Here is a 27,306-nt window from a genome sequence, read left to right as displayed (position 1 = left end):
ACAACCTGGGGAGATGGGCCTGTGGGGTGGTGGATACCTGCCCCTAACCACTGTCCTACTCTTTTCTACACTCAAGTTTCCAAAGTGCAGGTAACATTTCTCCCAGGCAGAAAACAGGATGGCTTTTCTCTAAAGAAATTGAATTCAGTATGTCAGGTCAGCTAGAACTTGCAGTGTGGATGTTGGTACCACAGAATAGAGGCCTCCTGACTCTGCTATTTATGATTCTGCCTCACGGGGCTTCTAGCTGGGTATTCTCATTTAGCGAAAGGACCAGAGGGAAACCAGACCTATTTGTATAAAAGTAGAAGAAACTTACATCAACTCATTTTAAAAGGTATTTACTAAGGGGCATACAACCAGAAAGCGGCCAACCTGGGATATGAACAGAGGCCTTCCTTCCACACTTGTCCTCTTAGCTCATATATATCCTTTCCTCGGTAAAAAAATAAAATAAAATAAAAAAGACATGAACTACTATGAATATTTCTATCTGTGCCCACAAGCTTGTAAGAGAATCTGTCTGAATTTCAAAGGAAGACCAATGGGAACAGAAAGGTCTGGGTTTGTTGTGATTGATTGATTGATTTAAATAGGCTCCACACCCAACCTGGGACTTGAACTCACAACCCTGAGATCAAGAGTTGCATGATATACCAACTTAGCCAGCCAGGGACCCAGTTAGCAATGTGACCTTGGGCTTGACCGCAGGTTAAGTGGTGGCTGTGACCAGCTCTGTGGCATGAGGTTGGATCAGCTACCCTGGAGTCTTTCCTCCCATAAGGGCCTTCTCTGATTGTCCCTCTTTAGCTTTTCCCACTCCTAAGGTCCTCAGGGGCAGCCTGGCAAGGCTTCTTTCGGAGATGGGAGGCAGGTGTCTGGGGGCAGGTATGTCTGGTGTCTCTGTTCTCTTATGACACAGGTGAACAGGCTTTGGGGCTAGAGAAACTTCTGTTTGAACCTGGCTCCCCATTTGTCCTTGGTGTGACTCTGGGCAGGCCTTTAGCTCTGTGAACCTTGATTCCTTCTTATAGAAACATGGGGGAACTTACAGGTTGGAAAGGTAGGAGGTGAGGTTTGAAAAAGGCCCAACATTTGTATAACAAAGGCATTTCGTGGTAATTTTTCAATCGTACACAAAAGCAAAAGCCAAGGAAACAATATAATGTATGCATGTATACCCATCACCTGGCTGGGACACTGTCAACCCCTGGGCATTCGTTTTTCATCTGCTCCCCACCCACCTCATATTTTTTTTTTAAAAGATTTTATTTATTTGTCAGAGAGAGAGGAGTTAGAGCGAGCACAGGCAGACAGAGCGGCAGGCAGAGGCAGAGGGAGAAGCAGGCTCCCCGCCAGGCAAGGAGCCTGATGTGGGACTCGATCCCAGGACGCCGGGATCATGACCTGAGCTGAAGGCAGCTGCTTAACCAACTGAGCCACCCAGGCGTCCCCCCACCTCAATTTTTAAAAAGCTGTATTATTTGAAAGCAAATCCAAGTACCATATAATTTCACCCAGAGGGAAATCAGAATGTATCTCTATAGCTTTTTTTTTTTTAAATTTTATTTATTTATTTGTCAGAGAGAGAGGGAGAGAGAGTGAGCACAGGCAGACAGAGAGGCAGGCAGAGGCAGAGGGAGAAGCAGGCTCCCTGCCAAGCAAGGAGCCTGATGTGGGACTCGATCCCAGGATGCTGGGATTATGACCTGAGCCGAAGGCAGCTGCTTAACCAACTGAGCCACCCAGGTGTCCCCAGAATGTATCTCTATAGATAAATCCTTAAGAAAACACAAACCATTCTAATACATAACAAAATTAACAATTTCTTAATATTTCCTAAAATTGTCCCTGAAATACATTTTTTGCAACAGGTTTGAATCAGGGTCCAAAGAAGGTTCACATACTGCATCGGTTGACATGTCTCTTAAGTCTTTTTAAAATGGATAACACGTTCCTTTTCCCACTTTTTTTTCCCCCCATAGGCCATGTATTTATTGAATACATGGTCATTTGGATATGGGCTTTCCTATTTTATGAATTTGATTGATTCACTTCTTGGGTCACTCAGCATGTTTCTCTGTCTCTTCCATTTCTTTTATACCGATCAGGCTACAAACTGGATACAATTCAGGTTTAGGGTTTTTTTTGGGAGGTAAGAGGAGGGGAAAAGTACAAATGCTTCATTTGTGTTTCCTACTGGGTTACATCCAGAGACACATAATGTCCGGTCATTGCATTTTTGGCGGTGGAAGATTCATCTGTAGATTCAGCTGACATCAGTCTGTTAAGTCCTTTATGAAGTTCCCCATTGACCCCATCACTTAGAAGCTTTGATGATCATTGTCTGGACCCATTATTTCATCTGGGGTTGCCAAAAGATGACATTTCCTTCTAATTTTGTTATTCCTTCTCATTCATTAGCCAATTCTTTATAATAAAGATTTCTCACTCATAAACTCCTTAGTTATAGAGGGTTTGTATAAGAAAGGAAGGATACAGACTTAATATCAGTTTTCAGAATAATGAACTGGTGTTGGTCATCAAAGGCAACCAATGAAGTTTTGTTTCTCTTTATGTAACTTTAGGAATTTGTGGGTCTAACTTATGGATCTTCAAATATTTGATGTTAAGCCCGTTGTAATAATTCTTTTGGATGCTCAAGTTGGCCTGTCCTCGGCTTGTGGGAGCCCCTTTCAAGTTGGCTTCTAAGTCCTTAATGGCCTCTTTACGTTCTGGGGGTGACAAGATGTCTCAGGCAGGCTCATCTTGCATATTTTCTGCCCCGGACTGGGAGATATCCATTTCTCCAGCAGGTGGAATCTGGCACTTTAAATTTCAAAAAGAGATCCCAGAGCCCAGGAGACCCATTTTCTGTAGGTTATAAGGTATTCCTGATTGTGTGGTGTCCACCTAGCTCCCTGTTTCATCTCCTGCTCTGGTCTTTCAGATGTGCTGAGCTCTTTGTTTTTCCGACAAGATGTTCTCTCCTGTTTGAGGCTTTGTACGTGTTGATTTCTTTGCCTTGAATGTCCCTCCACTCCCTGCCCTCTGACTCAGTGCAAACCTTGCCCTTTCTGTGATACCTTCTTCGCTCACTCTGGCAGCTGCCTTAGAGCCTATTATCCATTTGTTGTAGCAGTCAAAACATATCATTAAACTTTTAATAGTTGGCTTCCTTCCTTGGGGTTGCAAACACATCTGGCACATGCATAGCCAGAGCTGAGCTTTTCCACTGTTGTGGCTGTTTTCCAAGCCTATTAACCTTGGTCTCATGTCTCTGCTCTGGCCTCTGTTTAATTCATTTCATGAAACATTTCACAGAGCACCCCTCTAGTTAAATAACTAGAGAATACTTACTGAGCATTTACTATGCCAAATGTGCTTTACATACATGATTTTATTACTCTCAACTGGTGAGGTAGGGATTATTATCTTCACTTTACAGATGAGCAAGAGGAAGCTCAATGAGGTGGCTGAAGGTCCTATAGGTAGGGAGTGGCTGGGCTGGGATTTCCGTAGTGGATCTGATGCCCAGAGCCCAAGATTTTCTCTTGACATCACCGTCCATCAAAGTGTGGTCAATGATCCACCCACATCAGAAAGCCCTGGGGAGCTCATTAAAATGCATGCTCCCAGATTCCACCCTAGACCTACTGACTCAGAATCCCAGGAAAATGCAGATGGAAAACTAAATTTCCAATAAGCTTTCTTGGGACAAACTGAAACATTATTTTTTGAATAGGTGAAACACAGTTAAAACGTTCAAAAAGTTCAAAGGGTAGAAGTGAAAAGCAAACACTCCAACTCCATCCCCCAGTTGCCCAGTTCTCAGAGGCAACCATTTTTCCTTGACTCAAACCGAGACCATCTTTGTATTTATATGATATACCAAGATAGGTAGGTCTCTGCATTCCTGTAGCTCACAAAAATCTGCAGTTAAGACCGCTATTCAGGGCTAAGTGTCCCAGTAAGGAGTCCCAGAGTCACCAGAAAAGATAGCAAGGAGTTCGGTTTGGGGAATGTCTGCACCACCTGCACCTTCCAGCCTGCTTGGCTCAGGCTATCACTTTGTGTAGGAGTCTGGTCCCTGCATAGGCAGTCTTGTCACAAGTAAAGATCAGGAAAGAACAGTGGGCAAAAGGTAGAGGGGAGCCAGCACAGAAGTCTAGAAAAGGAAGGATCTGGGTGGGAGGACCAAAGTCAACATTTCCACTTGTATACCGCGTTATTTGTGGTAACCACCGACCTTTCCCTTTAGGGCAGTCTTTAAAACATTTAACCTTTCTGGGATCACAGACTTCTTTGGGAATCTCATGAAAAACGTGGACTTTCTCCCTAGAAAAATGCACAGACACATAAAACTCTGCAGGCTATTGCAGAAGCCTCATAGACTGCCAGGCAGGATTACCCAGGGATATCCAGGAGGTCCAAGTTAAGAACTCCGCTTTTAGATGTCCTTGTTACACCTAAAAAGCCCAGTTTACAAAAACTCTTTCTGTATTCGTTTAGAGAGCCTATGCCGCGACTTGCAGCCAAGTGCCAGGGCATGAACTCGAGGCCAGCTTGCTCAGGAGGTGGAGGCGTTGGTGACTTCAGCCATTGAACCTCCTCTTCGGGGTAAGGACCCACAGACCCCCCTGGGGGGCTGCGGGCGTCCTCCGCAGCTTTTAGCGTCATCCGCCTGGGCCCCCGTGCTTCGGTCGCATTTCGTGGTTTCTGAGCGCGGCACCTGCTCCCCCACACCGCGATCTCCGGGGTTTCGGGGAGCGAACCCACCCCGGACGGAGGAGCGCCGGCACCGAGGCCGGCAGGCAGAGCTGCGCTGGGAGCCGGCGGGCTCCACATTCATCATTGTTCCCCCAGCGCCTGGCACGGGTTGGAGCGCAGGCAGCGAGGGTGGCCTAAAGCGCGCCGTCCCTTCCGCGTCGCCCGCCCGCGAAGCTCTAGCGCCACAGGTGTTTCCAGGGCGCCTTCCAAGGGCCAGACCTGAGCCCAGCGCTAGCGACGCAAGGGAGGGACAACTGGACCAACTCCGGCCCTCTGCGCGCGGGGAGGAAAACAGTCGCCCGGCGCTGGCGGCTCGGGGCGCACGGGGCCGCAAGGGGACCTGCGCGCGCCCCCGCCCCGTGCCGCGCGCTCGTGACGGCGCCCCCGGCCCCGCCCCCGGCCCCCGCCTCCCGCTTCCCCCTCCCCGCGACTCGGCCGCGCTCCGGTCGGCGGGCTCTATGGGGAAAGCGGCCGCTCTGTGCCGAGGCAGCGGCTGTGGCGGCCGCTCCCGCGGACTCTCGTCGCTGTTCACGGTTGTCCCCTGCCTGTCCTGCCACACGGCGGCGCCGACCATGAGCGTTTCCACGCCTGGCCCCGGGCCGGAGCCCAAGCCTCAGCCCAAGCCTCCGCCCCAGCCTGTGCCGAAGCCCGAGCGGCAGCCGGGGTCAGAAGAGGTGCCGGAGCCACTTTCTGAGCCGGTGCCAAGATTGGAGCCTGTGTCTGAGAAGACGTCTGAGCCAAGGCCAGAGTCCAGACAGGGAGCAGAACTGCTGCTGGGTTTGGGGCGGGGGTCAGGGCCCCGGCCAGAGTTGGGCTCAAGTATAGGGGCTGGGACCTGCCCCAAGGCCTCATCAGAGCAGCTGCCGGCACTGGGGTCAGTAGTGGGGAGTGCGCCCTGGACCAAACCCGAGCTGGGGTCGCTGGCGGTGTCAAAGCCCCCGCCCCTGCTGCGACCCGGACAGGCCAAGGCATCCCTTGGGGTTCCAATGTCAGGGACTGGCACGACCTCCACAGCACCCAAGGTCTTACTGCCTCTGGACAGCTTCAAGGGCTGGCTGCTGAAATGGACCAACTACCTGAAAGGCTACCAGCGCCGTTGGTTCGTGCTCAGCAATGGTCTGCTGTCTTACTACAGGTATGCGGGTGCCACATTGGGGCATCTGAGGTTGGAGGGTGGTGATGCTGCCCTGATGGTGACAGAGGTTGTCTAGGGATGGAGGACACTGCCACTAGCGGAGGGATGTTTGGGAACATGGACTCTAGCAGGAGAAAAAATATCTCTGACCAGCCTCTGAGGGCTGGGGGCCCTGACCACCACACCTCCCCCACCAGCTTGGGTTTAAGGAGTGAGTGGGGAGGTGGAGTGAGAGTGACCTGGGGCCTCAGGGCCCCTCTGGTCTTGGTGGTAGTGGAACCTCAGGCAGCCAAACGGTGTCAGTTCCCCAAAGTCTTTGATTCTGGTTCAGGATCTAAGGTCATCGTGTTAGGGATTGAGGGGAACAATCACCTTGTTCGGTCCTTGGGACCCACTGTGGAAAGGACTGATTGTTCTCCCTCCCCTTAGCTGGTCACTTAGTTTATTTTCCACTTTTCCTGACACCCCTAGGGGCCAGGCCTTGGGATGGGCACAGAATTCCAGTTGTATCAGATACAGTGCCTATGTTTTAGGGGCCCATCCTAGCATTCTGTGGAGAACCAGAAGCAGCCCACCACCACCTTCCTTATCGCAGAAAGCAGCATGGGATTCAAAATTGAAGTCCAGTGGTGAGATAGCTAGCACTGTCTGTCCGATGAAAGGGAGAAAGATACCAGAGGCTTCTCTCCTTTCTTAGGCTAGTGCCTAGAATGTTTACTGGGGAGAGTCGGTTTCAACTTTGAGATCTCAGATCACTCTGTGCCATTTGTTCAAACCTGAGCCAGCATTAGAATTCCCTGGAAGGCTTATTGAAACACCAAGTACTGCTCTCTGCTGAGTTTCTGATGCAGTCTAGGGGTCTAGGAGGATCCAAGCTTTGGCATTTACCACAAGTTCCCAGATGCTGCTGCTCCAGACCAGAGTCTGAGAAGGACTGCTCCATTGTTGTTGCAAACAGGAAGGCCCTGCCTCGCTGTCTGGTGCAATCCAGGTCACTTCCGTGACTTCACTTGGTCAGGCCGTATCCCTTCAGGTCACTCACTATAGGGTTTGTCGGATCCTTCCTAGCATTTTGGGAACATAGCTTCTGGAGGATTGTTGAGTCTATGATGCCCTTAATAATTGGGGAGCTCCATTGAATTTAAGCGATGGTTCCCACTCCAAAACGGGAATCACTGTCATTAATTCCTGGCAGGGGAAAGTGACAAATATTTCTCCTGTGCCTTTCTCATGTGGTATCTTGGTGCCCCTCAGCTGCTCCCTCCAGATCACACAGAACATAGCGTTCTTATAGTTCGGCAACCAAAGAAGAAATGATTCTTTTCCAAAGAGTGTTTTTATCCCACTTACCATTCTCTGTTAGGTGTGTAAACATTTCACCAGGACATACAGTGGTAGCAAATCAGCGATTTGCTATAAATGTATCACTGTCAGCTGTGGACTGGCCACCCTAGCAATGGAGAGAGCATCTGACCTGGGCCTGTTGTACTCCAGGCTCTGTGCCTGTCCCAGATCTGTGTCCTAATGCCCACTCCTGCTTGAGTTCGCGTTGTTGAGTTATCTGTGTTTACCAGGTACTACTAACCTAGAAGGGTCAAGGTAATGTTTATAAGGGTCCCACATTTCTAGTGGAAGTAAAATCTGACCCCATGCAATTTTGTTTTGTTTTATTCTAATTGAAAGAGCAAAGAGGTCCCATTTTCTTTTCTCTAAAATAACTGTGTAGACAGTTGGCATTTCAAGGTTATCTCAAAGGTGCAGATTCTCTGGGCAACAAGAAAAATTCTTACTGCTTGCTGATAAGGTTGTGGGGACAGATACTGGTTTGGGGGGGTGGTGGGGATGGGAGCAAGTTTCTGGTGTGTGTGCTTGCACAGTCCAGCTCTGTAGCTTTGTTTTTGGACATTTCTAGGCTCCAAGGTGGGCAGAACTGTGGCTTGACCTGTCTGGGTAAAATGAATGATTCCCTACATTAGGACAGCCCTGTGCCATCATAGTCCTACGTGTGTCTTTCCACGAAAATGTCCTCATTCCCATTTTAGAGGAAAGGAAACCGAGGTCGAAGGAACACACCTTCCGCGGCTCGTCCAGAGGGGCCTCCCTCACGGGAGGCACCCAAATGCTGGGGGGGATGAGTGAGTCTCCAAGTGCAGAAGAAGCCCTTCCAAGGTGGAGCCCAAACTTCTGCTTCTTCCTTGCACTCTTGTTGCACCTTCTGGAAAACCCTCAGGGCTGCCCTCTGTGCTGGGGACAGAGCACCCTCCAGGCCTGTGGCTCATAGCCCTGATGGCAGCAGTGTGGGTTATGCGGGATCTGTCTGTGTCCGGTGCTGTATGTGTATGTGCTGTGTGTGTTCTCTTCTTACCCTGCCTGGAATCCCAGCTCTCAGTGGTTCTTCTTTCTTTCTTTCTTTCTTTCTTTTTTTAAGATTTCTTTTTTATTTATTTGACACAGAGAGAGTGAGCACAAGTAGGGAGAGTGGCAGGCAGAAGCAGTATCTCCACTGAGCAGGGAGCCCGATGCTGGGCTTGATTCCAGGACCCGGGGATGATGACCTGAGCCAAAGGCAGATCTTAACCAACTGATTCACCCAGGCGTCCCTGGGTGGCTCTCCAAATGTGTGGGGCTAGAAGAGAGGCAATATTCAAGTGCTTGTGAGCTGAAGACAGAGTGAATTTTTATTCATGAGCTCTCTCCCGTAGGGGCAGGGAGAGCCAGGTTTAACCTGTGAGGGTGATGAGCCTGGTGGAGAAGGAATCAGAGCCATTTAATGTGGATTAAAAGACCCTCTTTGTAAATATTGTCACATATAGAAACAATTTCCGGGAAGTATCTATAATTGTTGGCAGGTTTTTATTTCTTTCCAGCAATGTGCTAGGAATCTCAATAACAGAAGATGAGGTTCTTATTCTATCGCTGGCACGATTAAGGCATGATTAATCACATGTCTGTTTGGACACAAAGAGAATATGGTCTTTGGGTTATTAGTTCCCACTTAACAAATTTTATCCCCAGTTCTCCTCTCATAGAGAACATGTGATTACATGAAGTTAGGGAAGAATTCACAAGTGCTGTGGAATTTTCCAAGGTATCACTTCAGCAAGTCCTTAGGGCAAGAGCGTTCCACGCACGAACTTTCTCCATATTGATGACAAAATTGATTGGGTTAAGCAAAATTCTGGTTTGTTTATGCCAGTTGCCTCTGTGGTGGCACTATAAATGACATTTGTTTCCTAGGAAACGATTTCAAACAGAAGCGTTTGTTTTGATTTATTTGTTGTTTTGACTGATCTGCACGGGTAGGCATGGCTAGGCCAGTTAGCAAGGAAGACCTCAAAGAAATTAGCCTGGGTCTGTAAGAAAGAAGGCTGCTGTCAGTAAGAATAAATTTTGAGTCTTCCGGCTGGGGAAGACTGTTGAGTGTTTGCTGAGCTGGGCCCACTGTAGGTAGGGTAAGGTAAGAGAAGGTCAGGTAAGAGAAGACCAAGACATCTTTGACTCTAGGAAGGATCACGTATTCATTCTTCTGGTGAGACCATCTCTGAAAAGCAAACTTTCATGGAGACGGGGTCCCAGGAAATAGTAGTGTTCTCAGCGTCACTCCAGGGAATCCTTGAAGGACGGGAATGGGAAGGACTCTGCAGCTGCAGAAGTGGCCCCGAGAGGGCAAGTCTGCAGGTTAAGCCACTGGGGTCTCTGCCCTAGAAGATGGTGGCCTTATCATCTTGGATTCAGCTTTCCTTTAAAATATCATCCAGTATTTCACACTGTAAGACCACTGGGAAGCTGAAAAGGAACGCACAGGCTGATAACACGTCCACATTTGCTTGAAGTGCATTTTCTTAACATTTAGCCAGGAGGTCATGAGTGGACTGGCAGCATATTTTGAAAGAGCACTGTACACACCAATGTTCTTAGCAAAGTCTAGTGACATGAATTGTAATTTTCCCCACCAAGCCTGCTCCTCCTGCTAACTTTTCTCTTTCTATGAATAGCTGAAAACCTCTGAGTCATGCTTGCTGCCTCCTCCTCCTCTATTCCAACATCAGATGGAATCGCGGGCCCTGCCTGTCTTTCTCCTTTAGTCCCTCTGCTCCGTTCCTAGGGCCAAATTGTGGGTCAGGTCTGCCTCCTGCTGCACTAATGGCCCAGCTTCCAGCCTCTGCCCTGGACAGCGCCCCACCACTGTGGTGCTAACTCCCCACCCAGTAGGGCCCCGGACTTGCCTTGTCTTCTCTAATCTTCAACAGTTACACCCCTTATGTTCATACATCCCTGCATGGGTTTTCTCCTGTTTGAAATACCCACATAGGCCCATGACTGATCAAGGGCCATGTCTTCTTTCTCTGGGAGACACACACACACACACACACACACACACACACTGTGTAGGCATCTCTGCAGACAGCTTTTGTGCCAAAGGAACACCATGGCCAAGTTCGGCGTCTTCTTTGACTTCCCCACGGAGCCTCGCAGGTGCTTTGCCATGGATATGTTCTCAGTGGTTTGGCTAATTTGAATGGAAGCATGAGTGAATGAATGAGAATTGCCTGCAATTTTATGAGATTTCAGAAAGCCAAGGATGTTAGTGCCAAACTTGGGTTTTTCTTAATTTGTTTTCAGTTTCAAAAAGTTGTTTGCTGGAATGAGATTGAGAGGATAAGTGGGAGATTGCCGGCTGAAGCCCGGACTGCCAGATACAGTTATGAAATGCAGATTATCTGGATATATTATGTTGACAGATTCGACTGTGTTGAAAGAGACTCTTCAGTGAAACAGTAGCCTCTTTCTGTTGTCCTAGTTCTATTTCCATAGGGTTGCAAGTGTTTAGGTACATGATCTGTGTATACCTAGGATGACTTGTCATTTTGTAAAGTGTGGCAGTGGTTGGAGGAACAGGGAGCGAAGGTAAAGCTATTAAAAGGGCTTGTCTCAATCTTATAGCGCCTTCAACTAGTTTCCTACGCACTGGAAGGTTTGCTTTGCATGCCCTCTGCGTGCAAGACCCGTGGGAAGCAGGCCATGGGTCAGAGGTGATGCCTCCACCCTAAATCCAATCGAATAACAGGCCCTCACATCTGTGGGGTTCTCTGAGGTGTCAGAGCGATGTCTAGTTCACGGTTTCAGGGAGGAGCGCAGGCCAGGAGCGTGGTTCTGATATATGGAGGGAGAAGAGGGTCTTCATGGATAGCCCCAGGGGATAGCTCACAGACTCCACCCACCTCATGGGGCGGAGCTTCTGGGTGGGGCCCTGTGTTGGGATCTCCAAGAGGAACCCTCCAGGTTCCCTAAGGAGCCAGAAGGACTCCTAGGACTCATCATCTATTTGTGTTCATAGTGGTGCTTTATTACAGTGAAAGGGGGCAAAGCCCCATCAGCAAAAGGGGGAAGGACGTGGGGGTGAAGTCTGGGGAAACCATGGGCAAGCCTCTGAGGGTCCTCACCCCTTGGAGTCACACAGGTCACGCTTGGTTCCTTCAGCAATGAGTTGCGACAACACGCGGGAAAGGTTGGCAGCCAGAGAAGCTCATGAGAGACTCAGTGGCCATGGTTTTTGCTGCGGGGGGTGGAGGGGGCTTACCACGTGGGCGCCGTCTGCCTGGCTCACACCCACCGTCCAGACTGCCAGAATGAAAGCAGGTATTCCGCATAGACCGTGAGTTTGTGCAAGTAGTTTAGGCACAGTGAGCCACGGGTAGCAGTCAGTGAGTGGGGGGGGCCCTCCCCAAATCCAGACTCTCAGATGCCAGCCCAGGGTAAATCTCTCAAAGGATAAGTGGTCTCAGGCCAGCTGTGTTCATTCTTTTCTGCATAGCTCTGACCTCTTCCTCCTTGCAGACTTCAATAACACCAGGGCCTGGGTAGGGGCCAACACTCACTCTGGTTCGGGAAGCGTGAGGGCTCACACTTGGCGTTGAGTGGCAGAGTGGCTTCTTACCACCCCTCAGAACACACCAGTCTTGCAGAGTATGGGTTTGGCCCACTGCTCTCTGTGCCTGAGGGACTTCTCTATGGAGTCTCTGGCCACACTGCTTGTCCCTTTATTGTTTCATAGATGCTTTTGTCATTAGACCTTCCCTGGGAGACACCTTTGGTGACTTGATTTTGCATATGACTAGGGGCCACTTACCACATATTCTTCCTCCTTTGCAAATACTTCTGTGCCTTTGATGGAATGTGTGGTGTGAGTTCTTCAGCTGCTACTGATCCTGGTGTCTCCTTTGGGGAGGGTCTGTTAATCTGAGACTGGGGCCTGATGAGCAGTCTGGAGTATTTGTGACAGTAAGCATATACCAGCTCTGGTTGTATCATTTATCGAGGGCAACAATCTGTAAGGCAGTGTGGGAGACAGAAGTGCATACCATCATGAAACCACTGCATGGAGGAGGAAGGGAAGGAGGGAAATCTGTACCCATCCCAGCCATTTGGTAAAAAGCCAGCAGGTTTGGACCCAGTGCTGTGGGGGAGCTCCCAGGGAGCTGGGTGTTCAAGCAAGCAGCTCCCATGCCTCCTGTCGTCTTCTAGGGTATAGCTGGCAAACCGCATGAACAAAGAAAGACAGGTCTGTGCAAAGGGTGCGGGGTTCCTTAAACCCAGATCAATGTCTGCTTATCCTAGGTGGAGAGAAATATACTCCCCTGTAAACTGCCATACAGGGAGCAGGAGATGGTAAGAAACACCCTGAACAGAATTGAAATCGGCAGCTTTAATGGGTGGTGAATCACACATTCCAAGTGTCGCCCCACAGAGATGTGGCTTTAAGAGGCTCCTTTCATAACCAGACCTATGAAGCAAACTGTTGATTTGTTGATGTGTGTTTTCTTTTACACGGGACTCTTTCCCGCGTCTGTTTCTGTTTTTAAGAGTCCTGATCACTGAGTTCCACTTGTCTTGACACCTCATCACACGCTTGGTCGCAGCGCCGTGCACTGAAGGCCAATTTAACAATCTTGACTCACACCATTTGATCTGCATTGCTGGGCCATCGCCTAACCAAGAAGAGGGCATATGGCACTGCTGAGCTTGCCGCATAGGACAGCGCCAGATCGTGCTGTCCTTTGAAGCGGCAGTAGGTCCCGTCTTCCCAAAATACAGCGTGTGTTCTTCCTGGGCTCACCCCTCACCGTCCTGCCCAGTTGAGTGCCCCTTCTCTCTCTTCCTCTCTCTTGGTCCCTTGGCCTTGACCCATCTTCTGCCAGACTTGCCTTTTTCCTCCCTCTGCACACCACATGCCCTTCAGACTCCCCTTCAGATGTCTGCACCAGCCCTCCTTTCAGCCAGGAGATGTCCTCTTCATTGCTACTGACATCCTAGCTGACAGTCTTAATTCCAAGTCATCTCAGGGTGAACCTGCCTGCATTCCCCTGTGATGAGCTGGGCTGGCAGAGCCGACCTTCCTTTGATGCTCCTTTTGTGTATTATGTCATTTGGCTGTGTACCCCTCTTAGAACGATGTTGGTTTGTCTCCCTCCTTTAGATTAACACCTGGCTTCTCCCCTCTAGAGCCTGGGGCTGTGCCTTCCTGTTGTAGCTTCCCTTTGGTTGCTGGACATAGTGACTTCTACTTAGTAGATTCTCAAATTCCAGTGAAGTCCTTTTTTTTTTTTTTTTTTTTTTTTTAAATAGAAGACACTTTGTCATTTCAATCTTTTCCATTTATAGAGACCCAGCATACAGCCTGGGACTATTGCAGTAGAACATGGGGAGTAACTGAATTGCCAGGAGAATCAAGTGAACACAGAAGATACACATTGCTCAGATTTTTAGCTCCTTCTCTGAGGCTCAGCAGGAGCCAAGGATATGTGACAGTACTGACAGCTCATTGTGCTCATTTGTATTTAAAATGCTTCAGTATGAAGAATTTTAAACATATATGAGAGTAGACAGTAGTATAACAAACCCCTGTACACCCATTACCCAGTTTCAGCAATTATTAACTTTCTGGCCAATCTTTCATCTCAGTCCCCCACCTGCCAATACCATTTCAAGTGAATCCCACATATCACATTTCACCTGTAAATGTTTCAGTATGTATCTCTAGGGGATAAGGATTTTTTAAAAAGATTTTATTAATTTATTTGATAGAGATCACAAGTAGGCAGAGAGGCAGGCAGAGAGAGAGAGGAAGGGAAGCAGGCTCCCTGCTGAGCAGAGAGCCCGACGTGGGGCTTGATCCCAGGACCCCTGGATCATGACCTGAGCTGAAGGCAGAGGCTTTAACCCACTGAGCCACCCAGAGGATAAGGATTTTTAAGAATATATCCACAGTACCATTGTGACATAAAATTAATAATAATTCCTTATTATCGTCAAATATTCAGTGTTTGCAGTTTTAGTTGTCTCAAATGTCATAAAGTGTTTTTTTGATTCGTTTGTATCAGGACCCAAGTAAGGTCTACCCACAGAATTTCACACAGTCTGGGTTTTGCTGATTGCATTCTCTTCGTGTAGGTTAACATGTCCTCCGCAGTTCTTTAATTTGACAGATGGATCTAGAAACTCGATCAAGTGATGATGTGTTCTTCCATCAGGAGCTCATAATATCTGGTGGCTTCTTGGTTTGTGATGTTAGCTGCTGCTGATAACCAGTCTTCGATTAGTGTAATTCTATGATTTCTTCCTTATTTATTAGCAGGAATACTTCTAGGAAGAGAAACCTCCCCTCATCTACTACTCCGGTTACTTACAGGCTACAGTTCACACAGGAAAGGCAGAATAAATTCTTGATTCTTTCCTTTTAATCACAAGCTCTCAAAATCACAAATTGGCTCTTATCTTCCAATGGTTACCAATCCATTTCATTTGTTTTTTCTTTTTTAAAAGATTTTATTTATTTATTTGACAGTCAGAGATCACAAGTAGGCAGATAGGCAGGCAAAGAGGAAGAAGCAGGCTCCCCGCAGTGCAGAGAGCCAGATGTGGGGCTCAATCCCAGGACCCTGAGATCATGACCTGAGCCGAAGGCAGCGGCTTAACCCTGAGCCACCCAGGCACCCCTCATTTGTTTTTTCTAAAACACTATCATCTTGGGTGCCTGGGTGGCTCAGTGGGTTAAGCTGCTGCCTCCGGCTCAGGTCATGATCTCAGGGTCCTGGGATTGAGTCCCGAATAGGGCTTTCTGCTCAGCAGGGCTTTCTCTCTGCCTACTTGTGATCTCTTTCTGTCAAATAAATAAATAAAATCTTTTAAAACAAAACAAAACAAAACCCACTATCATCTCATATCCCCCCCCCTCTACCTGCCTCTCTGCCTACTTGTGATCTCTCTCTCTGTCAAATAAATAATTTAAAAAAAAAATCTTATAAAAAAAGTGGGGGGTGCCTGGGTGGCTCAGTGGGTTAAGCCTCTGTTTTTGGCTCAAGTCATGATCTCAGGGTCCTGGGATGGAGCCCTGCATCAGACTTTCTGCTCAGCAGGGAGCCTGCTTCCCCCACTCTCTCTGCCTGCCCCTCTGCCTACCTGTGATCGCTCTCTCTGTCAAATAAAGAAAAAATCTTTAAGAAAAAAAATCTTAAAACACTATCATCTCATGGATACAAACATGTTTGCTGTGTTTCAGCCCCCTGTTCTATTGCCCTTCATGAAGTTCATATTGTCCTACCTTGTCTTTGCCAGCATGGGGGCCTCTTCAGTTGGCTCTGGAGTCTTTTGGGTAGGACCCCAATGGTGTTTCCTGGGTCAAGCTTGAAAACATGTTCCAGGCTCTTTTTATACTTGTCTTAACCCAACCCTGGAGTCAGTTAAGGCTCCAGTTTCCTCCTTTTGCTTGTAGGCATTCAGTTTTCCCAGGACCATTTGTTGAAGAGACTGTCCTTTCCCCACTGACTGGTCTAGGCATTCTGGCATCATATATGCAGGCTTGAAAATCAAACCCATTTGAACAGCATCTATACTGACTGGCTAGGGCACTCTGCCATTTTCCGGGTCTACCTGCAGCTCTATCATCTGGGACTGTGGGAAGTTAATCCAAGGAGACAGACCTCTAACTAAGTTCCCTCCCCACATCTCCAGGCTTCTGTAACTGGCTAGTAAGCCATCCACTTGCAAAAAGAATGACAGCAAAAGCCTAAGAGAAGGCAGGGGGAAATCAAAAGCAAACAGTTAGGATGCTGACAAAGACTGCTGACATGTACCTTGCATTTGGGCACGAGACACTTCTTTTCATTGTCTATTCATCCCAAACACATACAACTGTGCTTACCCTCAGGACCAGCCTCATCTCTGCCTTTCTGGAATCATCTTCTGGTTTCTTTCTCTACTGTCACACCCCAGTGACAGTGGGCTCTGTGTACATCTTAATAGGGGAGGGGGTAGGTGAGAGTTAGAACTGGGTCCTCAGCTCACTTCTGCTCCTGGATCAGGCAGCCCTCAAATAAATCATCCAAAACTCAGAGGTTTAAAGCAAGGGTGATTTATTCGTGCTTGCATGTCTACAGATGGCTGGAGCAGATCTGCCTCCAGCAGTGGCCCCTGGGACACGCCTCTGCCTTAAACAAGTGGGTTAGCAGAGTCTGTCTTCTCACCATGATGGTAGAAGAATAGGAGGGTGAGTGGGAAAGGGAGCGCCTGGCTCAAGCTTGCATGCCTTCACTCTGGTCCATATTCCATCAGCTGAATCAAGGCACACGGCCCCATGTCATATCAGTGGGGTCAGAGGGTACCCACTCCCCACTGTAGTGGGTGACCCTCCAAAGTCCCATGATGAAGGGTGTGGACATGTAATTGTAATTCAGGGAGCACATTAGGAATTGGGAAAAAAATAATTCAGTCTATCCCAGCTTCTACCCTTCCTTCCAGTGATCACACTCTGGACTGGGTGATCTGTGGGATTCCTTTTAGCCCCAACTTCCTTGAGAATTTGACGAGGAAGCAATTGGAAGAAGTTGGGAGTGAGATGAGCTATTAAAGATGATCTCTGCCTGGCAGTGGGCATGACACAGAAATGTCTGTTGGCTTGGAGATCAGAGTCCAGGCAGCAGGGAGGCTGGTGGCTGACTGGGTGATGCTTTTGAGGAACCACAGATGGGCGAGTGGTGTGTTCTTATTCCTGGTTTGGGGAGACTTGCAAGTGGACTAAGCAGCTGCTTTGTTTACAATGCTGTGTTGTTTACATGCTGTGACAAGAAAGACACCTTCCTTGGATTTTCCATTTTGAGAAAATGAAATTATTTTTCCAGTTGCAGGCATAGAAGTGATTTCCTTCTTCCGAGTCTTGCAGTTGTCCTAAGTTTGCATTTATTTTGCTTGCCAGTTTACTGAGTCATTGCCTTCTGGAGATGAGGGTACTCTTAACCCCCTAGCAGATTCCCAGGGTGCGTTCTCTCTCACTTGCATTTACCTGGGTGTCTCACAGCATTCACTGCCTTTGTGGACTTCTAGACATTAATGGCTTTGGGCTGCAGGCCTCTTGCCTCCTTTCCCCTGTCAGCTCTCGTTTGTACTTGGTGTCAGTATGTCCGTGTACGTGTGCAGCTGGTTTGAGGGTAGGACCAGTAGCTCATGTGTTGTTTTATGTGTTTCCTCCTGGAACAAATCAATTTTCAGTAACTGTTAGCCAGACACACACTGCCCAAGCAGATCATTGGAGCCTGGGAAGCTGGGGAGGAAGATTTTCCAGGTCCCTGGGTAAGTTGCATGGTATGGAAGATTCTCTGGTAGGAAAGGAACTTAAAAGTCATCTGGTCCAACCATTGACTTGAAGTTCATTGACTTCTCCTTATGGCATCTTTGTCCTATTAGCACTAGCCTTTGAGCAAACCTCTCTGGTGACAGAGAGCAGACTTTTCTCTTCCAAGACAAGCTGGTATTCCTTAGATAACTCTGTTAGAAAGTTCTTCCTCTGTTGAGCTGATATGGGTTTCCAGGTTTCTCTGTCCCACACCGCTGGACTTATCCCTTCCTCACAGCCATACTCTCCATCCTCAGGGAGGCTGGCTTGGTGTCCCTGTGTATTTTCTCTTCTTGCATAACAAATCATCCTAAAACGTAGTGGCTTAAAACAATAATAAATATTATCTCGTGGTTTTGGTGGGGCCAGAATGCATGAATGCATGGTTAGTTGGGAGTGATTCTGCCTTGGGATTTCTCATAAGGGCTGCAGTTCCCTGAAGGTTGGACAAGGGCTAGAGGCTCCACTCTGAACATGGCTTGCTTATGTGCCTGGCAAGGTTGTGCTGGCCTCAGTGCCTCTCTCCATGGGCCTCTCCAAAGGGCTGCTTGAACGTCCTCACAACATGGCAGATAGGGTGGTCCAAGGCAGAGCAAGCAGAAACCACAATGTTTAGTTGGTTGTTTTTGTTTGTTTGTTTTGTTTTGCCTTTTTTTTCACATTTTCAAATTTTTTTTTTTAAAGATTTTATTTATTTATTTGACAGACAGAGATCACAAGCAGGCAGATAGGCAGGCAGAGAGAGGGAGAGGAGGAAGCAGGCTCCCTGCAGAGCAGAGAGCCCGATGCGGGACTCGATCCCAGGACCCTGAGATCATGACCCGAGCCGAAGGCAGCGGCTTAACCCACTGAGCCACCCAGGCGCCCCTCACATTTTCAAATTTTTGACTGTCATTTCCACAATATCTTGTTAGTTGTATAATCAGCCCTGTCAATATGGGAGAAAGTTTCCAAACCTCTGTGGCCCCCAATTTTATCATCTGTGAACAGCCCTACTTGGCTATTGACACAAACGATGAGGAGCACCTGGTAAACCCTTTCATAACTGAGAGGGATGTTTTGAATGTAAGGATTTGCTAGTCTAAGTGTTTAATTAGTGAAAAGCTTCCGTTTAACCTCTCATTCCTGCTTAACATGTACAGTCAAGGAAAGCAGGGCTGGATTTGCCAGAGGGTAAGGAAGACCTTTTTGGGGGCTCTTTTGGGTATAGCCAAGCTGTGGTCTATCCTTCTGCAGGTCAGGAACCTTTTCATAGGGAGACCTCCTCCATGCTGACAGGACCCTTCCCTTGTTCAGTCCAAATGGTGGAGGAGAGACAGAAGGTCTTACATTCTTGTTGGATTCTGTGGGGGTCCAGGAGAGCTACCACCCCATGGCAGAAGCCTGGATCTCATCTGTTGTCTTCACTGGTTTGAATCTAGTGCCTGGCCTGTCACATTGAACAAAACAGTGAATGTGACAAGCAGGGACAACAGTTGTTTTAAACACAGTCTCTGCTGGGGAAGTCTGTGACCGCCTGTGGTGTGAGGCCTTCAGCTTTGCACACTGCTGTCATGGTTTGGTGGGAGTTCAACTGCCATTTCTCTTTCATTTGAAACTTGGTGGGAGTCACTTCTAGCGAAGAATATTGCATCTAATATTAATATCAATGTGCATATGACCAGAGGCCACAAAAGGAAGTAGAATTCCTGAACAAATGACTTATCTCCCCATCAGATCTGTGAGCTTGCGTTGTAATCTGTGCATTTAAATTTGTAATTGGCTTCGGTGTGTTAAAATTCCATCCAAGTGTTTCCTTAATTGACTTCTAATTTGTAGTGTTTCAGTCTTTTGCTTGGCTTGCTAACTGGTTTTCTTTTTTAGAACTTCCTTTGCTTAGTGTAATATTTTTGGGGGGTTTGTTTTAGTGCTGCTGAAATTTTAAGCTAACAGGTCACTTGTAAAAGGAAGAATCTAGGTTGCTAGGAACATTCTGTAGATTGTGGCTGCAGCTGAAGAGACTGTGTGATGACTTAAAAAAACAAAAAAACCAAATCTGTTCAACTACCTTGAATTGGTCTGTGTCCATGACTAGGTCTTGAAATAGATACAGTCCTGTGCCCTGCGGACCTGTCGTCTTTTATCTCCTCCTGAGACACTCAGTGCACAGCCTCATTCCTGTGCCTCGCTCACTGAGATTCAAGAGGTTCCCTTCACCATCAAAGCAGTTCAGCACAGGGGCGCCTGGCAGGCTTAGTAGGTAGAGCATGTGACTCCTGACCTCAGGGTCGAGAGTTCAAGCTTCACGTTGGGTGTAGCATTTACTTTAAAATAAATAAATAAAATCTTAAAAAAAAAAAAAGCAACGTAGTTCATGGGGTGCCTGAGTGGCTTAGTCAGTTGAGAGTCTACTTTTGGCTCAGGTCATGATCCCCAGAGTCCTGGGATCGAGTCCCGTGTTGGGTTCCCTGCTCAGTGGGGAGCCTGCTTCTTCTCCCTCTCTCTCTACCCCTCCCCCGGCTTGTGTGCTCTCTCTCTCTCTGTCTCAAATGGCTAATAAATAAAGTCTTAAAAAAAAATCAGTTCAGCACAGCTGTTACACACAGGAGAGAACTTAAAATGCAATGGATTTCAAATGGATTTTATTTTTTATTATGGGAAATTTTAAACATATGAAAGTAGAGATATTGATATAATGAACCCCATGTTTCCCTCACTCAGTGTGTGCAAGTTTTACCTTTGGGTCAATCTATGGTGTCCTCACCCTCGCTTAATTTGAAGCAAGCCCCAGATATCTTTAACCTAATTTTAATAATTAAGTTTGAAAATAATTGTAATAATAATTAATGTTTATAAATATTTCAGTATGTAGAGATGAAGGTTTTTAAAAAAAGGGTCAAAATGACATTAACATGCCTAAAAGTTTAACACTGATTCTTTAATATTATCAAATATCCAGTCAATATTAAAATTTCCCCATTGATTTAAAATTGTTTTTACAGTTTCTAGAAATAAGTATCCAAATAAGGTCCATTTATTGCAATCATTGATATTTCTCCCCAGGTTTTTTTTTTTTAAATAATATTTTGTTTATTTATTTATTTGAGAGAGAGATCACAAGTAGGCAGAGGCAGGCAGAGAGAAGGGGGGAAGCAGGCTCCCCATTGAGCAGAGAACCCAAAGCGGGGTTCGATCCTAGGACCCTGAGATCATGACCTGAGCCGAAGGCAGAGGCCCAACCCACTGAGCCACCCAGGCGCCCCTCCCCAGTTTTTTTTAAAGATTTTATTCATTTGTTAAGTCAATCGGAGAAAGACAACTATCATATGATCTCCCTGATATGAGGAAGTGGAGATGCAACATGGGGGGTTAAGGGGGTAGGAGAAGAATGAATGAAACAAGGTGGGATTGGGAGGGAGACAAACTATAAGTGACTCTTAATCTCATAAAACAAACTGAGGGTTGCTGGGGGGAGGGGGGTTGGGAGAAGGGGGGTGGGGTTATGGACATTGGGGAGGGTATGTGCTAGGGTGAGTGCTGTGAAGAGTGTAAACCTGGCGATTCACAGACCTGTACCCCTGGGGATAAAAATACATTATATGTTTATTAAGAAATAAAAAAAAATTAAAAATTTTAAAAAAAGATTTTATTCATTTGTCTCAGAGAGAGAGAGTGAGAGAGAGAGAGAGAGAGAAAGAGAGAGCACAAGTAGAGGGAGAAGCAGGCTTCCCACTGAGCAAGGACCCAGTGCAGGACTCAATCCCAGGACCCTGGGATCATGACCTAAGCTAAAGGCAGATGCTTAATCCACTGAGCCACCCAGGAGTCCCCTCCCCAGATTTTTTAGATAAACTTTTTATTTTGAAATAATTTCAAACTTAGAGGAAAATTTCAAGAATAGTGCAGATAGCTCCTATGTACCCATCTCTCATATCAGCCAATTTTTACTATGCTCCATTTACCTTATCATTCTCTATGTTATATTTATCCATAATATTTCTTAAGATTTTGAAAGTTTCAGACATGATGCCTATTACCACTTAATACTTCAGTGTGTGTTCCTTAAAATAAGGGCATTCTCCTATATCCACAGTGTAAACATTGATACGATGCTGTCATCTAATCCATAGACCCCATCCAGACTTTGCCAGTTGTCTCAGTGATGTCCTTTAGAGGTACAAGAGCCAATCCAGGGTCACTGATTACATTTGGTTATCTTGTCACTTGAGTTTCAGTCTGGAGCAGTCCTTCCATTTCTTCTTGTTTTTCATGACCTGGACATTTTTGATAAATACGTACCAGTTACTTTGTTGAATGTGCCTCAGTTTGGGATTACCTAATGTTCCCTTATGTCTAGATTCAGGACCCGTGCTTGTGGCACATGCTGCACTGCTGTGTCCTTCATAGTGCATCACATCAGGAGGCACGTGACATTGATTTGTCCTGTTACTAGTGATGTAACTTTCATCATTTCATTAAGATGGTGTTTGCCGAATTTCTCCACTATAAAGTTAACTTATAATTATTAATTAATAAGTAGTTGATCAGAACCAACTAATTAATAATTAATTAATTAATCAGAATCAACAATTTATTGGAATTGTAAGCAATTAATCAGAATCAGTAATTGATTAGAATCTAATTATAATTTAGTTACTTAGAATAATTAATTAGGATACAACTAGAATATAATTAATATAATTATGAATTAATGTATAATTAATTGGAATTAAATTAGAATGTAGTTTTATGTGGAGACACTTTGAGGCTAGGCAAAACACAGTTCTTGAACAAATCCCACTGGTTTTTAGTACATTTGTTTTTCTTGGCTGAATCAAATAAGTTATTATTTTGATGTCTGCCAGTTGGTGGTTTTTCTTGTAACAGTATTTTTTCTTATAACACTATTTTTCTTATAACACTATTTTCTTATAACACTATTCTTTTCTTATAACACTATAAACGTACAATGCACGTTTATTAGAATGCATTGTACTATAAGGAGCAGCTTTTTATTTACTTATCTGTTCATCTATTCATATCAGTATGACATCATGGATTTTTGTCTCATCTAGTGGGTTATTATAAGTAACTCTCATTTATATTGATACTCAAATTTTCCCAGCTTTGGGTAGGAGGAATCTTTTTTTTTTTAGATTTAATTAATTAATTAATTTGATGGAGAGAGAGAGAGAGAGAGCGAGCGAGCACAAGGAGGCAGAGCAGCAGGCAGAAGGAGAGGGAGAAGCAGGCTCTCCGCTGAGCACGGAGCCCAATGCAGGGCTTGATCCCAGGACCCTGGGATCATGACCTGAGCTGAAGGCAGCCACTTAACCAATTGAGCCAGGAAGGTGCCCCAGGAGGAATCTTTTTAAACTGCCTCCTGTGTCCCTTTGATGTTACCCATCACTCTGAACATTTCCTTACTTTAGAAACAACATCATGTTCCTGGTTTATCTTGTAGTCGAATGTGCACTTCTCAGATTAACCCCAGTCCCTTTTATTAGAAAATTTAGAAGCCAAATTCTGGATGCTGGGTGTGCTCATTGCCATTGGGACATCATTGCTTCTGGGCTCTCTCTGTGGATAGAGACAGTTCCTTCTCACCTTCCCTTTCCATATTTCCAACTTCAGACTCTGACAATAAGAGCTCTATTTCCCCCTATCCTCAATATATTTACATATATGCTGAATTTCCTGTATGAAACTACTTTCTTAGCCATGCTGACCAAATCCTGTCTGTTCCTCCACACCCAGTCATACTTGCTGAATTTTCTTTAATGATTTTATTAATTTATCTGTGGAAAAGAGAGAGAGGAAGAGAGTAAGAGCGAGCGCACAGCAGGGAATTGACGGGCAGAGGGAGAAGTAGGCTCCCAACAGAGCACCGAGTCCTTTGTGGGTCTTGATCCCAGGACCCATGTGTCCCAACTCAGTGAGTTTTCTTGACCTTAGTGTTGCTAATCTTGCCGGTGATACCAGCCAAACCTCTCTGCCTCAGGGCTCAACTCTCCTGATGTTGCTGGTTGTGCTGTCTGAATCCCCATGGCTGAGAACAGCCTGGGAAAGGGGAAGGAGCCCCACAGTCTCTTTTGATTTATAGGTTCTCCTTCTCTCTTTTTTTTCCCTTTGTAATTAATTGACTGAAGAAACTAGCTCAGGGGCACCTGGGTGGCTCAGTGGGTTAAGCATCTTCCTTTGGCTCAGTCATGATCCCAGGGTCCTGGGATTGAGTTCTGATTGGGCTCCTTGCTCAGCAGGGAGCCTGCTTCTCCCTCTGCCTGCCATACCCCCTGCTTGTGCTCTCTCTCTCTCTCTGACAAATAAATAAATAAAATCTTAAAAAAAAAAAAAAAAGAAAAAAGGAAACTAGGTCATTTGTTCTCTAGTTTGCCCCAGGCAGGATTTTGCTGATTGCGTCTCCGTAATGTTGCTTATGATACTCTTCTGTCTCTTTCATTTCCTGTAAACTGATAGCTAGGGATTCAGAGTAAGAGTCAATTATACTGGCAGAATGATTCACAGGTATATTGAAAGGGCACACATGTTGTCTGGTTCTCTGTCTCTCTCTCTATCTCTCTCTCACACACACATACACACACCAGCAGCCATTGTAGACAATTTCCTAGACCCATTGGTTCAGTACAGGTTGCAAAATGATGATATTCTATCATTCCTTTTGTAGTTGTTAGTAGAAATAATTCTATAAGAGAAACTTCTCCTCATCTAACCATTTGCTTACCCAATAGTTTTCCTAATATGGAAATGGTAGGAAAAATATTCCATGCTTTCCTTTATTCACCAGTTACCCGACAAATGAGTTGAACTTCTAGCATCTCTCCAGGGTTATAATGACTTAATTTTTGGTATCATTATGCACTTCTTGACTTGATGCCTTTCGGTGTATTACAGTTGTTATTCTTCTTCTAAATTTTGTGATATGATTCATATACTGTGGAAGTCATCCACTTAAAGTATACAGCTTTTTAATGTATTCGCAGGTATGTGTAACCATCACAGTCAATTTTAGAACATTTGCATGACCTCCAAAAGAAACCCCATACCCTTTAGCTATCACTACTCTGCCATCCTTACCCCCAAATCTTCCCCCAGCCCTAAGTGACCACTCATATACCCTCTGCCTCTATATATTTCCCTATCATGGACTTTCACATGGATGAAATCATATAATGTGTGGAATTTTGTGACTGGCTTCTTTCACTTAGCATGGTGTTCAAGGTTCATCCAAGTTGTAGCATAGACCAGTACTTTGTTCCTTTTTATGGCTAAATAATATTCCATTGTATAAATATGATTCCACTATATAATACACCAATTTTTGTTGTAATTATTCATTCATCTACTGATGGATATCTGGGCTATTTCTACCTGTTACGTGTAATGCTGTTGTAAAAGTTTGTATACAAGTTTTTGTGTGGACATATATTTTCACTTCTCTTGGCTATATATCTGGGAGTGGAATTGCTGGGTCATATAGGAACTGTATTTAATTCTACAGTGTTTTTTTGTTTTTTTAAAGATTTTATTTATTAATTTATTTGACAGAGAGAGAGAGAGAGATCACAAGTAGGCAGAGAGGTAGGCAGAGAGAGAGGAGGAAGCAGGCTCCCTGCCGAGCAGAGAGCCCGATGCGGGGCTCGATCCCAGGACCCTGAGATCATGACTCGAGCCGAAGGCAGCGGCTTAACCCACTGAGCCACCCAGGTGCCCCAATTCTACAGTGTTTTTGAGTATATCTCTTTGGTTAACTTTTTTAGTGGTCTCTCCATATATTACATTATGTATACATGACTTATCATATCTGCTGGTGTCATTTAACCAGTTTCAATGAAGTATAGAACCTTTACTTCCCTGGAAGTTCCTTTACCTGCCCCCATTTATAATATGATATAGTCTTAAATTTCCTTCTGTATACATGTAGAACCATATCTAAATTTTCACTTCAACCATCAAACATAATTCAGAAAACCCAAGTGAAGAAACATCTATTGTCTTAACCCATATTTTCATTTATCATGTTCTTTCTCCTTCCTGATGTTCTAAGATTCTTTCTTTTTATCATTTCCTTTCTTTTTAGAGAAACTTTCTTTCGCCATTCTTTTAGAGTAGGTCTTCTGGTGACAAATACTCTTTGTTTTCCTTCATTTCAGAATGTCCTTAACATTTCCATCATTCCTAGGGGATATTTGCACTGGATTCTGGGTTGACGATTCTTTGCTTTCAGCCCTTGAAAAATGTTGTACCATCTTATGTATAAAACTTCATTCAAACTTCACATTTAAAAGAGCAGAGGTCGGGGGATTCTTTCATGGCAGTGGAGGCAGCAATGACTAGCAGAGCCAAGGAGCATCACCACCCTGTGCCCAGGCAGCAATGTCCTCTCCAGAACACGACTTTGGGCGATGGATCTGGCTGCCCAGCCTGCCTTGTTCTCTCCCCGCTCTGTGAGCTCTGTCTTCCTGCCTTTCCACGAATCCTATGAGCTCCTGAAGATCCTTCCTGTAAATACCTCCTTTTTTGGTTAAAGTATCAGGAGCTGAGTTTCTGTTGTTCTTGACTAAGAACCTGCCAGCACAGGTGGACAGCAGTCACAGAAGGAATATCAGAGGGCAGAGAGGATAATGAAGAAAGTCGTACAAGAGACACAGGCAGGAGAAACAGGAAATTTCTATTCAGGAAGAGCTGGAAAGTCTTATCCAGGAGCAAGGACTTTTTCTTGCAGAAAATGAAGAATGGTCGAAGGGGTTTCATGCAGCATATTGACAGATTCAGAATGGAGTTTTAGCAAAAGAGAGAGAGAGAAAGAGGCCAGTTCTGTGTCTTGCGGAACTTTCGTTCTCACAAGCGCCAAATAGATGCAATGACCAGATAAAGCATTTTCTGGAGGGAGACACCAGGATTCCCTAGGGAAAGAGCCCTGTGCTGGTGGCAGAGAAACCCAGCTCCAGCCTGGCTTTATTGTTTACCAGTCTTGTGGACAGCAGTGCATGATTTACCTTTTCCTGGCCTCCTTCACTTTCTTGGCTGCAAAATGAGGCTGATTCCCTCCTGCAGGTGCCTGCCGTTTGCAATATACTGAATATTTGCTGAACAAATCAATGTCTGCTTTGCCCACTTTTCTTGGTTCTTGGGAGGACTAAAAGAATTATGTTTGTGACAGTCTCCCATGGAGAGTGAAGCACTGTCTGGGTGTAAGTTGTATGGGTAAGTGTGTTGGCCTTTGTCAATTACTGTGTGTCATCCTCCATTTGCGTAAACTCGGAGTGACGTGAATTTCAGTAACTGGAGAATGGCTCCCAAGTCTCCGCTTTTATTTAAAAAATTACATTAGAAATGTCCTTCCCGTAGAATGTGTAGCAGCATTTATTTAACATTTCTCAAGGGAAGCTTTAAATGGAAAAGAGGCCAGAAGCAAAGCGAAACGGTGTCAGGTCTCACAGTGACAGTCTCATCTGCCCAGGAGATGTTTCTGTTTGGCCATTTCTGACAGCCGCTGTATGGAGCATTTTTTGGATGGCGCTATTTAACCATCTTTGGTCCATGCACCCCTGGGGGTAAGAGGCAGGGCTGCAGGTGGGTGGGTGGGCCTGGCTCTAGTGGCCTGGTCCCCTTTGGGACCTGCTGTGAGCTGCTTACAAAGCCAAGCCTCTCGGCCTCTGCATCTGGAACAGGGAGGTAACATTCCTGCCTTTCCCACCGCATCTCAAGTGGCTCGTCCATGTGGGACACTCCT

General features: G+C 45.9%; 1 protein-coding gene across 1 annotated transcript in view; it reads left to right on the top strand.

Moving 5' to 3' along the window:
* Window positions 1-5,228: 5,228 nt before the first annotated feature.
* OSBP2 (oxysterol binding protein 2) overlaps window positions 5,229-27,306 on the top strand; it is a 158,066-nt gene continuing 135,988 nt past the window's right edge. Inside the window, exon 1 of the mRNA XM_044243906.1 lies at window positions 5,229-5,905. Coding sequence (XP_044099841.1) covers window positions 5,229-5,905 — 677 coding nt within the window. The remainder of the gene's footprint in view (window positions 5,906-27,306) is intronic.

The sequence above is a fragment of the Neovison vison genome, chromosome 3 (genome assembly GCF_020171115.1).
Source record: "Neovison vison isolate M4711 chromosome 3, ASM_NN_V1, whole genome shotgun sequence".
Classification (NCBI taxonomy): domain Eukaryota; kingdom Metazoa; phylum Chordata; class Mammalia; order Carnivora; family Mustelidae; genus Neogale; species Neogale vison.
Note: the sequence above shows the minus strand (reverse complement) of the source record. Positions and strands in the feature narration are given on the sequence as shown.